This window comes from Peromyscus eremicus, chromosome 19 (assembly GCF_949786415.1).
Source record: "Peromyscus eremicus chromosome 19, PerEre_H2_v1, whole genome shotgun sequence".
Classification (NCBI taxonomy): domain Eukaryota; kingdom Metazoa; phylum Chordata; class Mammalia; order Rodentia; family Cricetidae; genus Peromyscus; species Peromyscus eremicus.
This window is the reverse complement of record NC_081435.1, coordinates 63654021-63672445: the sequence shown is the minus strand read 5'-3', so window position 1 is coordinate 63672445 and position 18425 is coordinate 63654021. Positions and strand designations below refer to the sequence as shown.

At 52.7% G+C, this 18425-nt stretch overlaps 1 protein-coding gene across 1 annotated transcript; it reads right to left on the bottom strand.

Moving 5' to 3' along the window:
* Window positions 1-1467: 1467 nt before the first annotated feature.
* On the bottom strand, window positions 1468-12184 carry Zbtb7c (zinc finger and BTB domain containing 7C). The gene is made up of 2 exons (XM_059246191.1): window positions 10968-12184; window positions 1468-4005 (listed from the first exon to the last, which is right to left on the bottom strand). Exons 1-2 carry the CDS (start codon window positions 12170-12172, stop codon window positions 3354-3356), a joined length of 1857 nt encoding a protein of 618 aa, XP_059102174.1. The 5' UTR covers window positions 12173-12184; the 3' UTR covers window positions 1468-3353.
* Between the last annotated feature and the right edge of the window lie 6241 nt (window positions 12185-18425).

The window sequence follows — 18425 nt, the reverse complement described above, 5'->3', positions numbered from 1 at the left end:
TTGGGTAGAGACATGGGAACGTTCCTTTACCAAGAGTCCTGATGGTGAGAACCAGTGTGGGGAAGTGATCAGTCTGGGAACATGCAGCTCAGAGGAGAATGGATTCAACCCCCAGACCAGATCCTTTCCCCAGTCCTGGGAACTACTGCCTGGCAAGTGCCTACCACATCCATAAAGGGGGTGGGAAGCAGAGAAAGGGCTCTGGGCTAAGCCTTCACCTGTCCATAATGCTGTTTACTGAAGGAATCTAAGCCCTGGCTCTGTGCTCTGCACCGGGGAGAACTCGTTCAAGGACGAGCATATTCCCTCTCTCTGGCAGGGTCCAGGGGCTCTGGTTGGAAGAGGCTTGGGTGAAAGGAGGAAGAGAAGTCTGACTCCTCATCAGGGAGAGGGAGCTCCAAGAACAGCATGGCAGCAAGGCTGGCTGGAGGCGATGGGCCCCAAGCCAGAGAACTGGTAGGACCAGATGAACTGCCACAGTCTGCAGCCTCAGGACTGTCCCTGTCACACAGCACAGGCTGCATCTCTACATGCTTGTGTGCACACATCCACCTTGTGCTAAGACTCTGGTGCCTGGAGAACTGAGCGCTGGCCTTTCTCCCCACCCCCACCCCCTGAAATGAGGATGGGAAGTGGAAAGCCAGCCTGAGCTGTGGCACTAGACAAACAGCTCACTTTGACTCCAAACACTTCGGGTACAAAGGCTGAGGCAAGAGGATGGTAAGTTCAAGGCTAGTCTGGGATGCATAGTGAGCCTCTTCCTCAAAAAATAAAATTAAACCTCCCATTATCTTTTAAGTAATTAGAGCCAAAAGAGACGGTTCAGCAGTTGGTCCAGAGGACCCAGGTTTGATTCGGAACACCCACGTGGCAGCTCACAACCATCTCTAACTCTGGTTTCGGGGGATCTAGTGCCCTCTGCTGGCCTCCCTGGGTACCAGGTATGCACATGGTGCACAGATCTACATGTAGTGAAAACCCATACACGTGAAAAAGAACATTGTTTAAAAAAAGAGTCAAAGGTCTGTGTTTTATATAGGTGTCTTTGACATTCAAATAGTCATGCCCATGGGGTCTGAACTGTAAGCAAGGAACTTCTGTAGATTGTACGGCTCGTTTGCTGTCCTGTGAACGTCCAGCAGTCACATCTCACAGAAGTACCACTCTCAATATAATCAAATCAGTTAACATTATTTAATAAATAGGCCAGAAAATTAGCTGAGCAGTTCTGGGCAGGATGCAGCGTGCGACCAAAGTTATGGAAGATTGTCCCTTGAATCACTAAGGCAAACTGTTGTGTGTCATTATACACAGAGGCGTCACATAAAAAGAGTTATAAATAGAAAAAATTCCGAAGTTCTCCCACAGACAGACAGGGAAGTCAGAAACATTAAAAAAAAAAAAAAAGGTTTAAAACAAAACTCAAGCACCCCTCTCCCCGCAACCCATTTGTTTCAAGTGCTCGATCATACAGTACTCAACATCTTTGGATATTTTACAATGTACAACTCCAAACGGCAGCCCAGAAAAAACAAACAAACAAAAACAAATGACAAAAGATACTAAGCGGTCATCTGAAAAAGTGAGTTTATAAGAAGTCGTTACCTTTACAAAATCAAAACAAAAGCCTGACAGTACTGCCTTCCCCTGGGTTCCTCTGTCGGCTGAGTCTGGGTCAGCGGCGGCAGTCCCTTGGCTGAGGGGTCAGAGTGTGCATATTGGCGGATGGGTCCAGAAACAAGTCTGTACTGCGATAGGGATCTATGAGGCAGCAGCCCCAGTATCTGCTGAGGAGGATGGGGTATCTGAGGAAACTCTTCGCGGATGGACTGTGGTCTGGTGGCACGGAGAGGCAAGGTGTCTCTCTCTCGGGAGCTTTGGGAGGGATGGAGTCTACTGTCTTCTCTGGCCTTTTTGTTTGCATTTGTACAGAATAAAGCCAAGGCAATCAGTATTGGAAGAACTGAGTCTCACGTACCCACAGCTTGGGGCCCTGGGATTCCAGGCCTAAGCCTTCCAAGCAGGTGGATTCTCCTCCCTGGGATGTCAAGAAACCAATGCAAACCCAAGAAGGCATGGGCCAGCAAAATTGTCTTGCTACTACCATGTGACCTGCTACACGGAGGGTACCACAACCCAAAGGATTCTGCCTCTTTGCATGGGAACCCTTTGGTCAAACATGGAAAGGGGGATTGGCGACTCAAATACAGTAGAAGGGTGTCACCAGCAAACCCTGGAGATTCCCCCGCTCCAAACAAACAGATGAGCCCTGGGTGCTGTGACGCTTGCAGAGATGGGGGAGGCAGGTAGGTGGTGGCCGTTAGAAACGAGCCCCACTTGAGTATTAGCTCAAGGAGACTGAACTCGGGAGCAGGTGGGGAGTGGGCAAATGCTGATTGTTGTTCCAGGGGTGTCCAGATGTGACAGTAGCCTGTCAGAAAGTGGGGCAGAATTTGGGGTTCCTGGAATTACCTCTGGGCGTTGAAAGTCATCTCTCTCTGTTGTCCCTGTCTAGTTCTGCCACAGGTCTCATCTAAAATCCTGATTTTCATGCGGAGGCAACGTAACCAAGCCCAGTAAGATAGACTGTCTCCCAGTACTCTGGGGGTGCTAAACTGCTACCTTTCTAGGGACTTTCTTTTTTTTAGGAACAGGTGTGAATGTGTATGGAAGAGGGGGAGGGGAATGTTACCACCCCCTTTCACAGCAGGGTGACTCTGAAGCACAGAGGGTTGACCTGCCCAAGGTCACAGGACAAGCCCATTTAAAATGGGCTCTCTCTATGCCAGCTTCTAGCTCCTGGAGGCCTGTCTGCCCAGTGGGATGGTCTTTCCCCATGGCTGGGAAGCATTGCTCAATTGAACCTGGGACTTCTAAACTGAAACCTGACTCCTGACTAAAGCAGTGTTGGAAGGGACTCCCCCACAGGGCAGTATGGCTCAACCAAGGTGCCTGGTCAGGACACAGTCCTCCTGCTGGCTCCTCCTGGCATGCCTTCCGGCGGAGTGCTCCCTCTTCACTGCCCCCCTCCCCCATACCACTGCAAAGTGCTCCTGGCACTAGCGTGGGGGGCCTTCTGAGACATGGCACCCTGTGTGTTTCTATGTGAATCAGAGACAGCCAGGAAGAGGCGGGGGCTCCCAACCCTTAGGGAAGAGATGCCCATCTCAGACTCCAGCAAAAGGGAGGTGCTGCCCGCAAAGGCCGGGAAAAGAGCAGCGCAGCTAAAATGTATTTTCTCCTTTTCCCATTGTGTTTGCCAACTAGAAAGTTCAGATCCACTGGGTGGGGCGGGGCGGGCCTAAAAGAGGGACTTGAGTCAGGGTCTTGGAGTGGGGTGGACCAGGGCCAGCCTAGTTGTTGGCTTCAGACATGGAGGCCACGTGGTTGAGGCCAGTGAGCCCAGGGAGGCTGGCCAGGCCGGCTGCCCAGGGGTCGGGGAGCGGGAAGTAGGGCCGCGTGGCGGCCACGTTCTCGGCCAGTGCCAGGGCCAGGAGGCCGCCTGCGTTCCTCTCGGCCTCGAGCTGCGCACGTCCGAACAGCTTCATCTGCGTCTCCTCGAACTGCCGCTCCAGCTCCTGCAGGCTCAGGGCGCCCTTGGGTGCCGCTAGGAAGTGCTTGGCAGGGCTGGGGCCCGGGAGGCACACCGCCGCGCCGCCCAGGTGGCCCCCCACGTCACCCAGCGTGGGTGGCATCACGAAGGCCGCCTTGTCGGGCGTGGGGCCACCCGGCCCGAAGAGCAGGCTGGCGGCCCTCCAGGCGGCGGGCTTGCGGCCGCGCCGGGGCCGTGCCATGCGACAGCTCTGTCGCTTGATGTGGCGGTGTAGGTGGTCGGAGCGCGTGAAGCTCTTGTAGCAGAACTCGCACTGGTAGGGCCGCACGCCCGTGTGGATGCGCATGTGGTTCTTGAGGTCGTAGTTGTGCACGAACTTGGCGTTGCAGTGAATGCACAGATAGGGCCGCTCCCCCGTGTGCTTCCGCATGTGGATCTTCAGCTTGTCCTGCCTGCAATACAGAAGCCAGGATTTAGTCCCTGAGTGGGATGCAGGCTCCCGCTCGTCACATTGTTTCCTGCTTCAGAACTGGCTTCGTGTGTCCGTGGTGTCAACCCAGGAGCGGGATTCGTCTTAAGACTGACCTTCGACTTCTGCCCAAACATCTGCCTCACCTCTGGATTAAAGCAGGACAAAGAAATGTTCTGAAAGACATCCCATTACTCCCTTTACACACAGGTTCTGAGTGAGAAGCTCCCACTTTATTACTAGGGGCCCGTCTCACATCCTGGAAGACAGTCGTGCAGGAGAGATGCGTCAGCGTTCTGGTCTCAGCCCTGCAAGGGTAAAGGACTTTCTGAAGCAGGATGCCCTCTGATCTCTGCCTCTAGGCTCATCCTAAGCCGCTAGTCCTCGGCACTCTTCTGGAGACTCCAGAAGCCTGGCACACCTTGCTGAAAGCTCCTCCGCCCGCCGGTGTGGTGGTTTCTCACCTAAGCCCTGGGCTCTGTCTTTGCAGGGGTTGCAGGGCTTATGAAAGAGCCAGGGGCAGAGAGAATGCAGCCTGATCTGGGGGAGAGCTCTGGGGTTAGAAGTGTTATTCAGAGGCAAGGCATGGGGTGGGGTGGGGCTCCAGCTGCAGGCCCGCCATCCACTTGCTGGGTGACCTTAGGCAAAGTTAGGTAAACTCTCCAGGCAAAGCTGAAGCTAGGGTCAGACATGACGCCCGTTGTCTAGGGTTGCTTAGAGACTCCGGGTGTGCTTGAGGGGGCGGGAGTTCAAGGCCCTCCTGGTGGTCCGCAAAGGGAAACCGATCTTCTGGCTTTGTTGTCTAAGGACTGAGCACCCGGGACACCAGTATAGGGAGCATTTCGGCCTGGCTGGGGGATGGGGGTGGGGGAGTGGGCATGTCCTCCTGGAATTATTCTACAGCTCTCCCCACGTGGCTAGGGGCCAGGAGCACCGTGTGCTGTCTCCACCACCTCTTGCAGGTGGGGCTTGGGTGTGGCCTCTGCTGTAATTCCAGGCTGGGCTTTGAGGTCAGAGCAGATGTGGAGTCCACAGCGTCCTCCCTAAAGTGTCCAGATTTAAACCACCCGCAATATAACCCTGGACAGCAGGGTGTCTTCTGGCCACTAGAGGTCGCATGAGATCTCATTTAGAAAACAGTTCCCCTGGGGTGGGTGCAAGAAGGAAAAAGTCCTTGTGGGCACTGCCAGGTAGAGAGGTGTGTGTGTGTGTGTGTGTGTGTGTGTGTGTGTGTGTGTGTGTGTGTGTGTGTGTGTGTGTGTGTGTGTGTACGCTATGTGTGCACAGCCAGTCCTCCCTTCTGTGCTCCCTGGGGCTGGGAGCCTGGGAGGTGGGGAGCGGGACTAGCAGGGGAGGCAGAGGAGAAAGAGGTGTGGTGCTCGGAGTTTCCTCACATCAGACTTTCCTCCCTTCTACAACCTCCGGCAACCCTGACATGCACAGTTACCTGCTGTGACTTCCCAGCCACCAGCAGCACATGCCCAGTGCGTCTGCAACCCAGGAGGCTGAGTGTTCAGCATGACGGGGGCACAGGGCGCACCTGGCTAGTGGATCTCTCCCGAGCAAGCATGAGAGCCATTATCAAGACCTGAGACACTCTTTTTTTTTTTTTTTTTTTGAGACACTCTTTTTCAAGGCAGGTCACCTGAGGGACAAAGATGGAGTGACCACAGAAGACAAGGCCTAGTATGTCCAAGGTCCTGGGTTCAGTTCTCAGCACTAAGGGAAAAAAGGACAAATCTAAACCCGAGCCCTGAACCAGACAAGAGTCAGCTGCTCTTCCTGCTGGTTGGTGGTCTGTTTGCAGACCTGTTTGCATGTCTCCCACTGTGGGGGACCTAGACTGTCATCGTCATGTCGGTGGCCCTGCGAGGCCCTCCATTTGCTGGCAAGGGAGGACATCTGTTTAGTGGTGGCATGGATGTGCTGTTTCCCGTCAAGGACCTCCGTCCATGGGTGCACCCAGAACTGTCTCATGATGCCAGGAGCTGTGGGACACAGGAGGCAGAAAGCTCATGTGCAAGGACACAGAAGTCCTGGTGTGTGAGGGAAGGGACACATGATAAGGGACAGCCTCCATGCCAACATCAACATGGCTGTGTGCTCACAGTGGGCCATCTATCCCCCCTGGTCTCTCTGGAACCCATGAAAGACCAATCCCTTCAGGCACTGAGGGCACAGACAAGCAGGAAAGGCTCCCAGCTCCCTCCTCTCTGCTGTGAATGGAATCTCGGAGTTGGAAGCAGGCTTAGGGAGCACCTGCTTTATGTCCTTAAGTGACACCTCGGGAACCATAGGCTGGAGGTGGCAGGAGACTGGGTGAGGGCACACAGCTGGGCAGAGGCAGAGGCTGGTCCAACCCTAGGCTTCCTGGTGACCTTTGACTGCTGGAGGCTCTTTTCAAAGTGCTACGACCTACTGCAAGCTGAGGAGCCTGGTGGTGGTCATTCCTTTGTTGACTGACCAGTGACATGGAATGCTGGTTAACAACTCCTCAGTCTCTGTGAACACAATTTTTTGTTACATTTTTTTTGTGTGTGTGTGCGTGTGTGTACATGTATGCACACAAATGTGTACACGCCTGGGTGATCATTCCTGTGCTATTGTGTGCATGTGGAGGCCGGAGGACACCCTTTTGGGATCCAGTTTTCTCTTTCTATCATGTGCGTTCTGAGGATCAAACTCAATTCTTCAGGCTTGGCTTTGGTGGCAAGTGCCTTTACCTGCTGTGCCATTTTGTCACCAAGAGCTTCCCAGTCTAACTCCGACGAGGGCAGCCCCGATGAGAACAGTGGCCGCCCTCTCTGGCTCTCCTCTCCTTTCCTGTTACCTTGTTCCATTGCCCTACATTGGAGATCCCGCCCAGAGCACCATCGCCTTCCAGCCCAAAGAGAGGCTCACAGTAAGGAAGACTGTTGGTGGGGCCTTATGAGCTTGTCCTAGTAAAAGTCAAGGTTGTGGGTCAGGGCCTGGGCCCCAGCCTCTGGGAGATGCCCAGTCAGTCTGAAGTCTCTTGCCACTGTCCAACCAGACTTCCTGTGGCTTGATGGTCTGATGGGACTCTCCCTGTCACCAATGCTGATGACATTTTGTGAACTTATCAAGGTCCTCAGAGCTGTTGAGAGGGTTTCACTAAAAAGAAAGCAGAGAAAGCCCACGCCAGACCTTGCTGATACCTTGCCTTCAGCTGACCCAGTAGTCTAACAGAGTTGGGACTACTGGAGAGATTCTGCAGAAACCGGCGGTACCATAGTTCTTGGGGAGCCAGTGCTACCTAATCTTTGCCTGAATGGCTTGTCCCTTGTCCTCCATGGGATCTCTTGTCTCTGTCTCCTGCTGGCTGCCATGTTAAGGCATTTGAATGAGGAGCTATGGGTAGCCTGAGGGACTCAAGAGGAACACAGGATAGCCCTACTCTCTAGGAGTTCCTGGCCAAGGGCTGGGGGAGGCACAGGCAGGACCTCATGGCCTATGACCAAGAGCTGAGAAGGGAAAGGAGGGGACTTGAGGCCTTCTTGGAGCCCAGGGCCTGGTAGCAACGATTGCCTTTGGGGAAACAAATTGCTCAGAGGTTAGCTGCAGGGTGAGGTCAGGTGACACCCACCAAGTCAGCAGAACCTCTTATCTTTCCTCTGTTTCAGGGCTCATCTGAGGTGTCCCCTCTCCAGACACCGCAATTCTTCCCTTTAGTCTCCAGACTCTGGTAACCAAGGATGGGACAATGAGTGAGACTATCTAAAACTGAGCGATCACGAGGACAAGGTCATAGCAGGGTGTGAGAAGTCTCTCCTCTTGGAGACCCACAGAATGAAGGCAGCAGATAGGACTTGGGGTGGCAGGGGTTTTGCTTGGAGAACTCTGCCCTGGGCAATGCTATAGGACTCAAAAGAAATGATGTTCCCATGAAGTGTAGGCATTCTAGAAAGTGGCATCCAGACAACAGACCCTATTATGATGGAGAAGGGCAGGCCCTTCTTACATCCATGGGACGGCTGAGGTGAGCCAGAAAACCTAAGTTCTGCCCAGCACTGAGGAGAGAGAAAAGGTCCCATGGACTCAGGAGCTTAGCTGTGGGGAGGAAGGCCTGAGCTCAGAGCCTCTCAGCCTGTTTGGCTTTCAGTACAAAGGAATGGCTTAGCTTGCAAGGAACTCTGGGAATTCCAGTCTGGAGGCAACCATGCTGCAGAAGAGCCTCCACGTGGGGAGGAGGGGAAGGTGTGATGAATGACGGCCAGGGAACTCGGCCCAAAGGCTATCCTCATGGAAGGGCTGTAAGGGAACTGGCTGCAGAGAGGGTCGCAGGAAAACCTCAACCTGGCAGGTCGAGGCTGGAGCTCTAGATGGATGGTTTTTGGCTGGGCAGGAAAGGATTCTTTCAGGGTAGCCCTGGGGAGGGCAGCAAGCAAAGGGCCAGTGGTTCTGAAGAATGTGATGGGGGAGTGATCAGCACGACAGTCTCAGTCCACGGTGAGAAAAAGTCCCTGATGGGAGTCTGGATTCCAGCAACATCTCCTCTGCAGTTCCTGCCCTTGACCTTGGAGAGCAGCCCCCAAAGCCGGTCTGATCTTGTTCAGAAGGGTCAGGGGAGTGGGAACCAAGAGAGGGGAGGTGAGATGGGGGCTGGAATGTAGTTGCTACAGATAGGCCCAGATCCCAGATGGCTGTCGTCTCGCAAAGGAGGGGGAGTGACTGGGACGGGCAGGGTTGGAGCTTGATAACCAGAAACTCTCTAGGGCTGAGCTGACCTGGAGGGGTAGGGGGACTGCATACACAGAGGCCACACAAAGTGGCCTTCAGGAATTTGTTGGGAGGGAACATTCTGGAATTTCATTCTTCTATACAAAACAGCATTGTTGCCCGAACCCGGGAATCTCCCCTGGAGATTGCTCTAGTGTCCAGAGGGCTCAAAGTCTGTTTGCAGGGACCGAACAAGTTTAACATTTTGCCTAGGAAAGGCAGGGCCTGTTGTAGACTGGCCTAGATCTGCACAGACCACTGAGAAGGCTGTCTTGTGAGAAATCAGAGGGAGGGCAGGGAGGGAGGAAGAAGAGGACTTGGGCTCCTAGTAGCTCAGTGTGGGTACCCTGCGTCCCCTGAAGGGAGGGTTGCTGTTCCTTTGGCCATTCTGCCCAGGGCCGGGCACAGGAGGTTAGGGCAGAAGAGCATGGCTGGGCTGGGATCCAGCTGTCTTCCCCATTTGGTCTGTGTCTTCGACATCTTCCCCTGGGGGCTGGACTCGCAGGCAGGCACAAAGACCCTGCTGAAGCTGGGTGAATCACACTTGAACTTAGCTTCACATGAACTCCGGCTCATTCCTCTGCTGTTCCACGCTTTAGCTAAGCCTTGCCCAGGTGTTTTAGGCTGGCTGGCTCTGTGGAGCCAAATGAATTCAGGGGCAGAGGGGAGTAGGGACAGTGTAACTCCACAGGATTTCAGTGTGCTGGGACATATCAGGGACAGCCAGGCGGAGCTGAATCTGGGAATTTGGATTCCAGCTGCCCTGTGAGATAACGGGAATACGGTGCCCTGACATCAGCATTTCAGGGCTGCTGTAGCCATCTGCCAAGAGGAAGGGCATACAACCAGGGTGAGATTCTCCCTCCAAGCCCTCTGGAAGAACCCAGGACAGATTCTGTTTGTGGTTTCCATCCCAGAAGTGGCTTAGAAACCCTCGGTGTTGTCCTTCAAAGCGGTCACCAGATGGCCTGCTGAGACATTTCAGCAATGCCAAGGTCACCTGAAATACATTCTCAAGTCCTTCCTCCGCTATGTCAAACAGAGTGTCCTGCCGCCCATGACAGAAGCCCTTGTCACTTTATAGTGTTCATCTTGCTTTCTTCTGGAAGAGCCACTAGGTTGACATGGGCATGACTCAAAAATCCACTCCATCTACGAAGGCCAAAACCTTATGCTTACTATGAAAACTCAAAGGAATAAAATTCCAAGAAACCCTATTAGAATAAATGGGTCTGTTAAGGCAAGTTCTTTGAAGTCCACAGCGACAGAGGGAGAGGACCTCGTTCAATAAGCCACGGCTGTAAGACAGGTACCAACAGGCTTTGTCCACATCAGACACACCAAAATGATGTGAAGGCCACTCATCAGAACTCTTCCACTGTGGAACCTAGCTGAGGAGATCTGCCTTACACCAGGGACACTGATGTAGCAACAGGCCAGATTTTTTTTTTTTTAAAAAGCAGCTTTTGAAACCTAGCAGAGGGTAGTTGTGACCCCAGATCCCCCCACCTATTGGTTTGACTACAAAAGTCATGGCCCAAAATGGTACATAGCACACATTTGCTGAATGGAATGATGCTTCTGCAAGACAGCAGGCTTATGATGTGATGATTTCAGATCTCAAGTTATCCTTCTGGCAATGTGGAGAAATAAGGAGGAGAATGTGGTAAGAGGCCCATCCTGTCAGGAGACTGGAAAGGGTCTATGGGGGCTCCTGCAGTGTCCTATTCATAGACTTTATTGTTGTGGGAGGTCTGGGATTCCAGGCCCATCTTTGTGACTGTCCAGCTGCACATAGGAGCAGCCAGCTAGCCATGAGCAGTGTCTGGGAAACACTGCCCCCCCCCCCCCCCCCCAGCACACAGAAACTGCTTAACTACGTTTGCTGCTCATCCTATGGAGCACAGGGAGGACCTCCCCTCCACGGGACCTGCCTGGCTCCTCAGTTCTCCCCAGCACAGCCCTGCTCTGACCTGTTTTTATGTCTCAGGCTTCACCCTAACACTGTATTTGAGAAAACAGTTTAGTTCCTAAGAGGGGGTTGAAATCATTGCATCTGGTGATGCTTAGCATCACTCTGAGCAGTGAGCTCAGTGTGTGCTCTCTCTCCATCCCCGGACCTCCACATTCCTCTCTATTCTCACTCCCCGCCCCCGTGGCCTCTGGCCCCGCCCCCTGCTGCCTGCCAGCTTTCTGCTAGCCTCGCACCTGGTAAAGCGGACCTCGCAGATGGTGCACATGTACGGCTTCTCCCCGGTGTGGGTCCTCATGTGCCGAGGCAGCTTCCCAGCCCCCATGATGACCTTGTGGCAGATGGGGCACTGCTGGGAGGCCTTGGGCTTCAGCTTGCGCTCCTCCACCAGCGGCCAGGGTGGGAAGAGGCTCCCCAGGTGGGTGGCACTCAGGAAGTTGAGATAGGCACCATAGTCATTCTCTGCCTTGATAGGGCCCAGTGGCCCACCAGGCAGGTCGGGAAACATGTCCTTGAAGAAGTCACTAGGGAAGGGAGGGGGTGGGGGCGGGGCTAGTTCCTCCTTCTCCTCCTCCTTGATTTTGCGGTTCTTGATGACTAGATCCAGTGGCCCACTGTCCATGGGCTGCTCAGGCAGCTGAGCAAAGGCACCAAAGTCCCCTGGCCAGAGGTGTGGGAAGAATTCTGGGGCAAATGGAGATAAGGAGGGTTTTCTGTCAGGGATGTTGGCTTTGGGGTACAAGTTCTCCCTCAGCAGAGATTCAATGGAGAAGTCCCGTATCACTCCCAGATGGCCAGGGCTGCCTGGCTGGAAGGAGTCGGGGAAGTCCCTGGGTGTGTCTGAGTAGGCCTTCTCTGTGAGATGGTCCGTCTCGGAGGGGCTTTGGGGGCAGTTGATGTCCTGGGGGTCAGGCAAGTTTTCCTGGTCAGCAAAGTCCTCTGTGTCATCCTCCTCCTCTTCCTCTTCTTCTTCCTCTTCTTCATCCTCCTCCTCATCGTCATCTTCATCATCGTCATCCTCCTCCTTGTCGTCCTCCTCACCACCGTTGCCGCCAGGCTCCATGATCTCCAGGCACACATTCACGATGCACTGGATCTCCAGCATCCTGGCAGCATTGAGGATGTGCTTGACGTTGGAGGCGGTGATGGTGAGTGTGGAGGTGTAGGCAAACTCCAGGATGGCGGCCAGAGCCTCAGGCTGGACAAAGTCAATCTCATAGACATAGGGCTGGCTGGCCAGGCTCCCGGCTGTGAAGAGCTTCTTGAAATACTTGCTGCAGGCAGCCAACACTGAGCGGTGCGTCCGGTACTCCTGCTCCTGAACCACCAGCAGCACGTCGCACAGCAGCCCTGCATGCCGCTGCTCATTGAGGCTGCACAGCACCTCGCTGCTGTGGTTGGGGAAAGGGATGCCGATAAGCTCATCAATGTCATTGGCCATGTTCTCAGCCAGAGCCCTGCAGGGACACACAGAAAGGGAGACCAGTTAGTGAGCACAGCAGATTGAGGACCAAGCCTTACCTGTAGGTCGCAACCCAGCTCAGGCTGGGGTTTCTGCACCTTAAGACTCTTGGAGTTAGCGTCTTACCAGGTGGTGTGCATCAGCTGCCACAGCGACCTCCATGGGCTTGATTCACAGAATTCTGCTTTGTTAATATGGACACGGGGAATGCCAGGATGATGGGCATCATGAAACACAGGGGTGAAAACCTCTGCATCCTTCTCTCACATGGGAACTGTTTAGTGCTTCTGCTGGGAGAGGCTCACAAGTCCCCAGGTGGTGAATATTCTCATATTTTACATACGCTACCAGGAAGCCTCAGCTCAACTTTGTGGCCCATTTTCAGTGAGTGAACAGGGCCATGGTGGCATATGGTTTGTCTCCTGAGCTTGCTTCTGGCTTCACTGTGCCCGACAGAGTTTCTTTCATGTGCAGTTCAGCAATTCTTTCCCTAGCATCCCATATATGTATATGTAAGCTGTTTCTCTTGGAAGCAGGTATTTAAAGTTAACACAGATGCAGGCACTCTGTCGATGACTTTCTCAGGTCTGGTCGGTTAAGCTCACAGCTCTTTAAAGCCTACAAGAGACAGTGGCTGAGGCTTCTTGACAATATGGATGGTCCCTGACTTACGATGATCTGATATAGGACTTTTGACTTTATGGTGGTGTAAAGGACACTTTACAGCCATTCTGTTTATCCTCTTTCTGTACGGCAATTCAAAAAGCTATGAGATAGTTGGTATTTTTATTATAAAGTTGATTTGTGTCAATGACTTGGCTTAGCTTGTAGGCTAATGTAGGTGCTCTGAGAATGTCCAAGGCAGGCTTTGGCAGAAGGTCAAGCATATTAAATATAACTTTAAGTTTATTATTATTATTGTGTTTGTATGCATAGATGTACATGCCATGGAGTTTATGTGGCGGTCAGAGGACAATTATGTTGTCTCCCTTTCTACTTTTATGTGGTTCCAGGGATCAAACTCAAGTCTCCAGGCTAAAATGAAAAATAGCGACAACTCCAAAACCGGATAAGGCTGGGGTGGGGGAATGGATTGCTCACACATTGCTGGGGAAGGCGGAACGGTCCACCCTCTCTGCAAAGCACTGTGAGCATTTTGAAAGGGCTAGCTACCCAATGACCACCCGATCCGGCAGTGGCACATTTACCCCAGAGAAGTGAAAACTGAGAGTGTCTGGTAATCACCCTGAACTGGAGCCCACACAGATACCCCTCATTAGGTGGGTGGCTGAACATACTATAAAGCATCAGTTCCTCGGAGCCCCACTCAGCAATGAAAAGGAGCGCTCTGATACCCCGATACACTCAGCAGCTTGGATGGGTCTCCAGGGAGTCATATGAGTGAACAGAGCCAATCCCCAAACACAGGCTTCCTACACAGCACCCTTGAAACTGGTACTTCACAGAAGCAGAGGATGGGTGAGGGGAGTTCTGGTGTGGAAGGGGAGGGAGTGTGGCTGTGAAGGAGCACTGGGGGGTGGGGTGGACCTGGTGCGCTGGAAGTGTTCTGTGTCCTGTCCATAGCAGCATCAGTATATTGGATGTAATACCATGGATGTGTACCATGAAGGAAAGCCATATAAAGGGTACTGTAGTATCTCTTACAAACATATGTGAAACTATCTCAAAAGAGAAATTTAATTTAAAAAAAAAAGCAAGTGATAGAAAACAGTCTAGGATAGTCTACGTGGCTGAATACCAGGTAACAGCCTTTTGACCACGTGGAGGTGTGACCTGTGCATGAGCAAGGGGAACTGAGGACACCTGTCCCCGAGTCCCAGCTCCCTGCTTCAGACACACAGGACCGGGAGAACACTGGTTGGACAAGGCAGGACCATTTTTCCTCTCAGTGTCATCGTGACTTCTGTGTCACCCATGAGGAGTACTGAGCACGCAGAGACCATCACACAGACGAGAGGTGCTAAGATCGGCAGCCGCAGCGTGGCTTCCCTGGGTCTGTTTTAACCACTCAGCAAAGGTAACCAAGCATGGACAGTGTCATTCAGAGACCTGAGGGAGATCTGAAATGGAGGAAATCCCCGAGCGTGGCAGGGGTGAGTGGTGCTGCCTTCTCGGGAGGGTGGGCAGGCTGGAACAGCTTCAGGAACATGGGCCCTTCCGAACCTCTGCCTTTTCTCACAGTCTAGGGGAGGGGCTTCTCACTGATCCCCGGAAGGACCCCTGCTAGCTCTCCAGGCAGCCTGCCAGGTGTTTCCAGTGGCTCTTTCCAGGTAGTTTTGGCAAAGCTCTGCCAGGGAAAGAGGAACAGAGGGAAGGAATGGGAGATGAGGCTTCACCAGGCTTTCAAAACCCCTCCCCCCTGTTTTTTTAAACAGAGTCCTCTGTAACCCACACTGGCTTTGAATTCTCCAGCTTCCACCTCCCATGTACTGGGATCACAGGCATGTTCTATTATGCCCAGTTTTACGGGGTGCTGGGGGTTGAATTCAGGGCTGCATGCATGCTAGGTAAACAATCAATTGGACCACAGCTGGTTCGCCTTCTGGACACAGCTGTGGAAGGACAGGTTGCCACCGCACACACTTCCCTCCACTGTGCTCCAAAGAGCCCCCTGCATCTCCACTATCCAGGCATGGCTCCCACTTTTGTCCCCCAAGCATTTGCTCACGATCTGCTCCTGGCAGAACACAGAACATCATAAACGTCCGAGGTACAGCCGTGCACTCCAGTGTCCCAGGCATGTGACCGCCATCTCCATCCCTCAAATCAGGCACGGGGCCTCTCTAGTTTTTGATCTTCAGTATCTTGCTGATCCTGTCATTTAGTTTAGCTGTCTCTGTACTGTCCCTTGTTTAAGCATGTCGGGGCATCTCTGCTGCACCAGAGCAGGCAGAGGCATTAAATGCTCACCACACTGCTGGCACGTATGTCTGTAGTAAGAATCTGTGGTAAGGGCTGTCCCTATCAGTGCTGGAATTACTGCTGTGGAGGTTTTTCATGGTACCGTAGTATGTCAAGAGGATTTGGGCAGGTTTGGCTGACAATTGACCTCTCACGGAGGTCATGAAAGATATTGCTATTTCAGCTCTGCTCTCTCGGGTCACTCTAGGAAGGAGGCCATGTTGGGAGGATGCTCAAACAACACCGCAAAAAGGGCTATGTGGCAAGGGACTGAGGCTTCCTGGGAACAACCAGTGCCACCTGACAGCTGTGTGAGGAAGCCCACTTGAGAGTGGTCCTTCCAGTCCCCTGTCAGACCTTCTATGATGGCAGCCCAGGTGACAGTTTGACTGCACACAGCCTCATGAGAGACAGAACCAGAGCCACTGCTGAAGCTATGACCCACAGCAGATGCAAAACAATCAACGTTCACTCCCACCGTGGCCGCTCCGTTTCAGAGCTGTTTGTTACACGGAAGTAGATAACTGATCGAGGACCACTGTTTGTTCTATTATAGGTCTGGGACTTTTATTCTGATGCTTTCTGGTAGATGACAATTGTATGTGTCAGTGTCAAGAAGTCCACACGAGAGTGAATTTTGTGAGGAACTGACATGCTCTAATTCCCACAAAGCCACCCTCGGAGTAATTGGGTCCTGAGCCTCAGAAGGATGGGCGGCCTTTCCTCTAAGTGAAAGCCAAGGCTGATGGAAGGGGGGAGAATGAGCATTCACAGAGAACTCCAGTTCTTGTTTCCTAAGGACTTAACTATTGAACTTGCTAATGCTCGGGAATGCTTCTCAGGTTCATTCCATTCCAGAGCACAGACAGTCTTGCAAATGTTTCATGTGTACTTGAAAATACTTACACTGTCTGGTTTAGGCATTAATTATTGTTCAATTCCCCCCCCCCCCCCCCTTTTGTTTTGTTTTGTGGCTGTATTAAGAACTGAACCAGAGCCTGGGACATGCTGGACAAGTAAGTGCCCTACCACTGAGTTACATTTATGGCCCTACAAAATGTTCTGTATTCATATTAAAATTGTGTATAATAGGTAAATATGTGATAAAATGCATAGGCATATCCCTCACAATAATTGGAGATTTATCACTTTCTCATACAGTGTTATTAAATTCTGTCTTGTCTGTTTGAAGTCTATATTGGTCACACAAATTCATCAGTTCTCAGGGAGAACGCCCTCCTCTGCCTTCTTACAGCAGCCAGAGCCTGTGACCGGGCATGCTGCTGCGTCACACAGTGTGGTGAGCAGGTCTAAGCCCCCAGCTGGTGCAGGAAGTGGCTCCCAGATGGCCGAGCCATGTCCCCTTTGGGATCTGGACTCATGAAGATGAAGCTATGGTTAGGTGGCTGTAGGAGGCCTCTCCACTTCTCATTGCGTCATGGGATGGCCATGAATGATCTGATAACAGATGTGACCATGAAAAGCTCGGGAGGGGGTCAACAGGCTGGTGACCTCGACATGAAGGCTGCTGTTCCCTCAGTCACTTCTCACTGTGTGTTGGTTCCTGATCTCTGTTCCATTCCTGGAGGAAGGGATGGAATCATGGTAGCTCAGGGGTGTTTTTCCCTCAGGGTGAGGACAGGGAGGGAAGCATTGTGTTCAGGAAGCAGACAGAGGCCCTTCTGTGGCTGTTTCGCTGTCTCTTGGGGAAGAAACTTCTGGGAGCTTCACCTGGCGACCCTGAAGTGCTCAGGCCTTGTGACAGCAGTGTCCCAGAGCAGACATCACACCCTTCCCAAACTTTCCCGCCTTAGCTTTCCATCTCTTCCCTCCATTCCCCTCACTCAAGCCAGGGTGAAGACCAAAGCCAAGAATAACACACCGGGAAAACAAACGCACATGCATGCAAACTCCCAGCAGCAAGCGGAGGCTTGACAAAGACTGGAAGCTTCCAATGGGAAGGGAATGGCAAAGTAGATTAGGAATAATGGGCACAGGAGAGAGAGAGCACACACGGGGGTGGGGTGGGGGGTGGGGGGTGCGGGGGGGGTGGAGGGGGTGGGAGCTCTGGATTATCATTCTAGGTAATTAGCTATGATCACCGGGCTTAATTTAGCAGGCCCTTGTTCTCGGCCACAATGGTTCTATAATTCAGGTGGGCCCAAGTAACAGGTATTCAACTGCCAAGTGAGTGTTTACTCTTTCAGAGAGAGAGAACTGTGCTTCTTAGTCTCCCTTCCAAGAGGCCAAAGGCATCCCTGGTAGCCAGCACCACAGTCACACCACGGCTACCATTTATCACGTGTCTGTCAGACCTGAGTCATCCCACCTCTAATCCTTCCTCAACTGCAGAACGGCTGAAGGTGTGTGTTCTTAGCATCGTTCACAATGCACAGATAAAGGAGCAGCTATACAGAGGATGAGAGAGGAGCCCCAGGCCACACAGGGGGCAAGTGTCAGCAGGATTTGAACCCAGTCATGTTGCAAGTACGTGCCTCTGGCCTTTGCCATGCTTCTGCCTACCAGGTCTAGTTTGGAGACAGCGAAATCTGAACTCTTCTCTCTGAAGGGTGGCTCTCTCTTGCTCAAGGGTTTGAGTTGAGGCAGACCTGGGATGTGCATTCGATGGCTGAGGCCCACACTTGTAGGTGACTAACAGTGGGGGTAGGAGGCTCGGAGCCCTGTGAAACTGAGAGGTGTGGACAGAAAGGCGTGGGACCCTGTGGGTGCTTGATCAGAACTCTTCCCAGGAGCCAGGCCTTATCTAAGCAGTGGGGGATAGAGGGGATTTTATGGGACCCCACAGTAACCTACTTCATTTGAATCTGGAAGGTTTTGGGTTTCTAGAAAAGCACGTTTAACCTTGATCCTGAGGTTCTCAGTCAGCTTGTGCTTAGAGGAGCTCATTCTGCTCTGAGTTGGACTGGTCTGATTCCTTTCATGGCTCCATGGCAGATAGGCTCTGGGACTTCAACGCTCCTCCTAGAGTGGTTTCCTCCTACAATGCAGGGGCTGTGTCTCATCCAGCATGGCTGTGTGGACCCAGGGAGGCACACCTGCCTTCTGGAGCATTGCCCGTCTTCTGCCAGCATCTGCCCAGTGGAATCCAGAAAGGACAAATGCCCCAAACAGGGGTCTTGGCCAGATGGGACCAGACCAGGAGCCAACATACCTTCATAGCTTTGTGGAGGCCTATGCTCTTAAGGTGTCTCCCTACAAGATCATCTGGGAGCAGCCTCTATGGGCTCCCCTATCATCTCCAGCATGCACCAGGTCTCATAACCTGTTTCTTGTCTCAGGGACTCCTAAT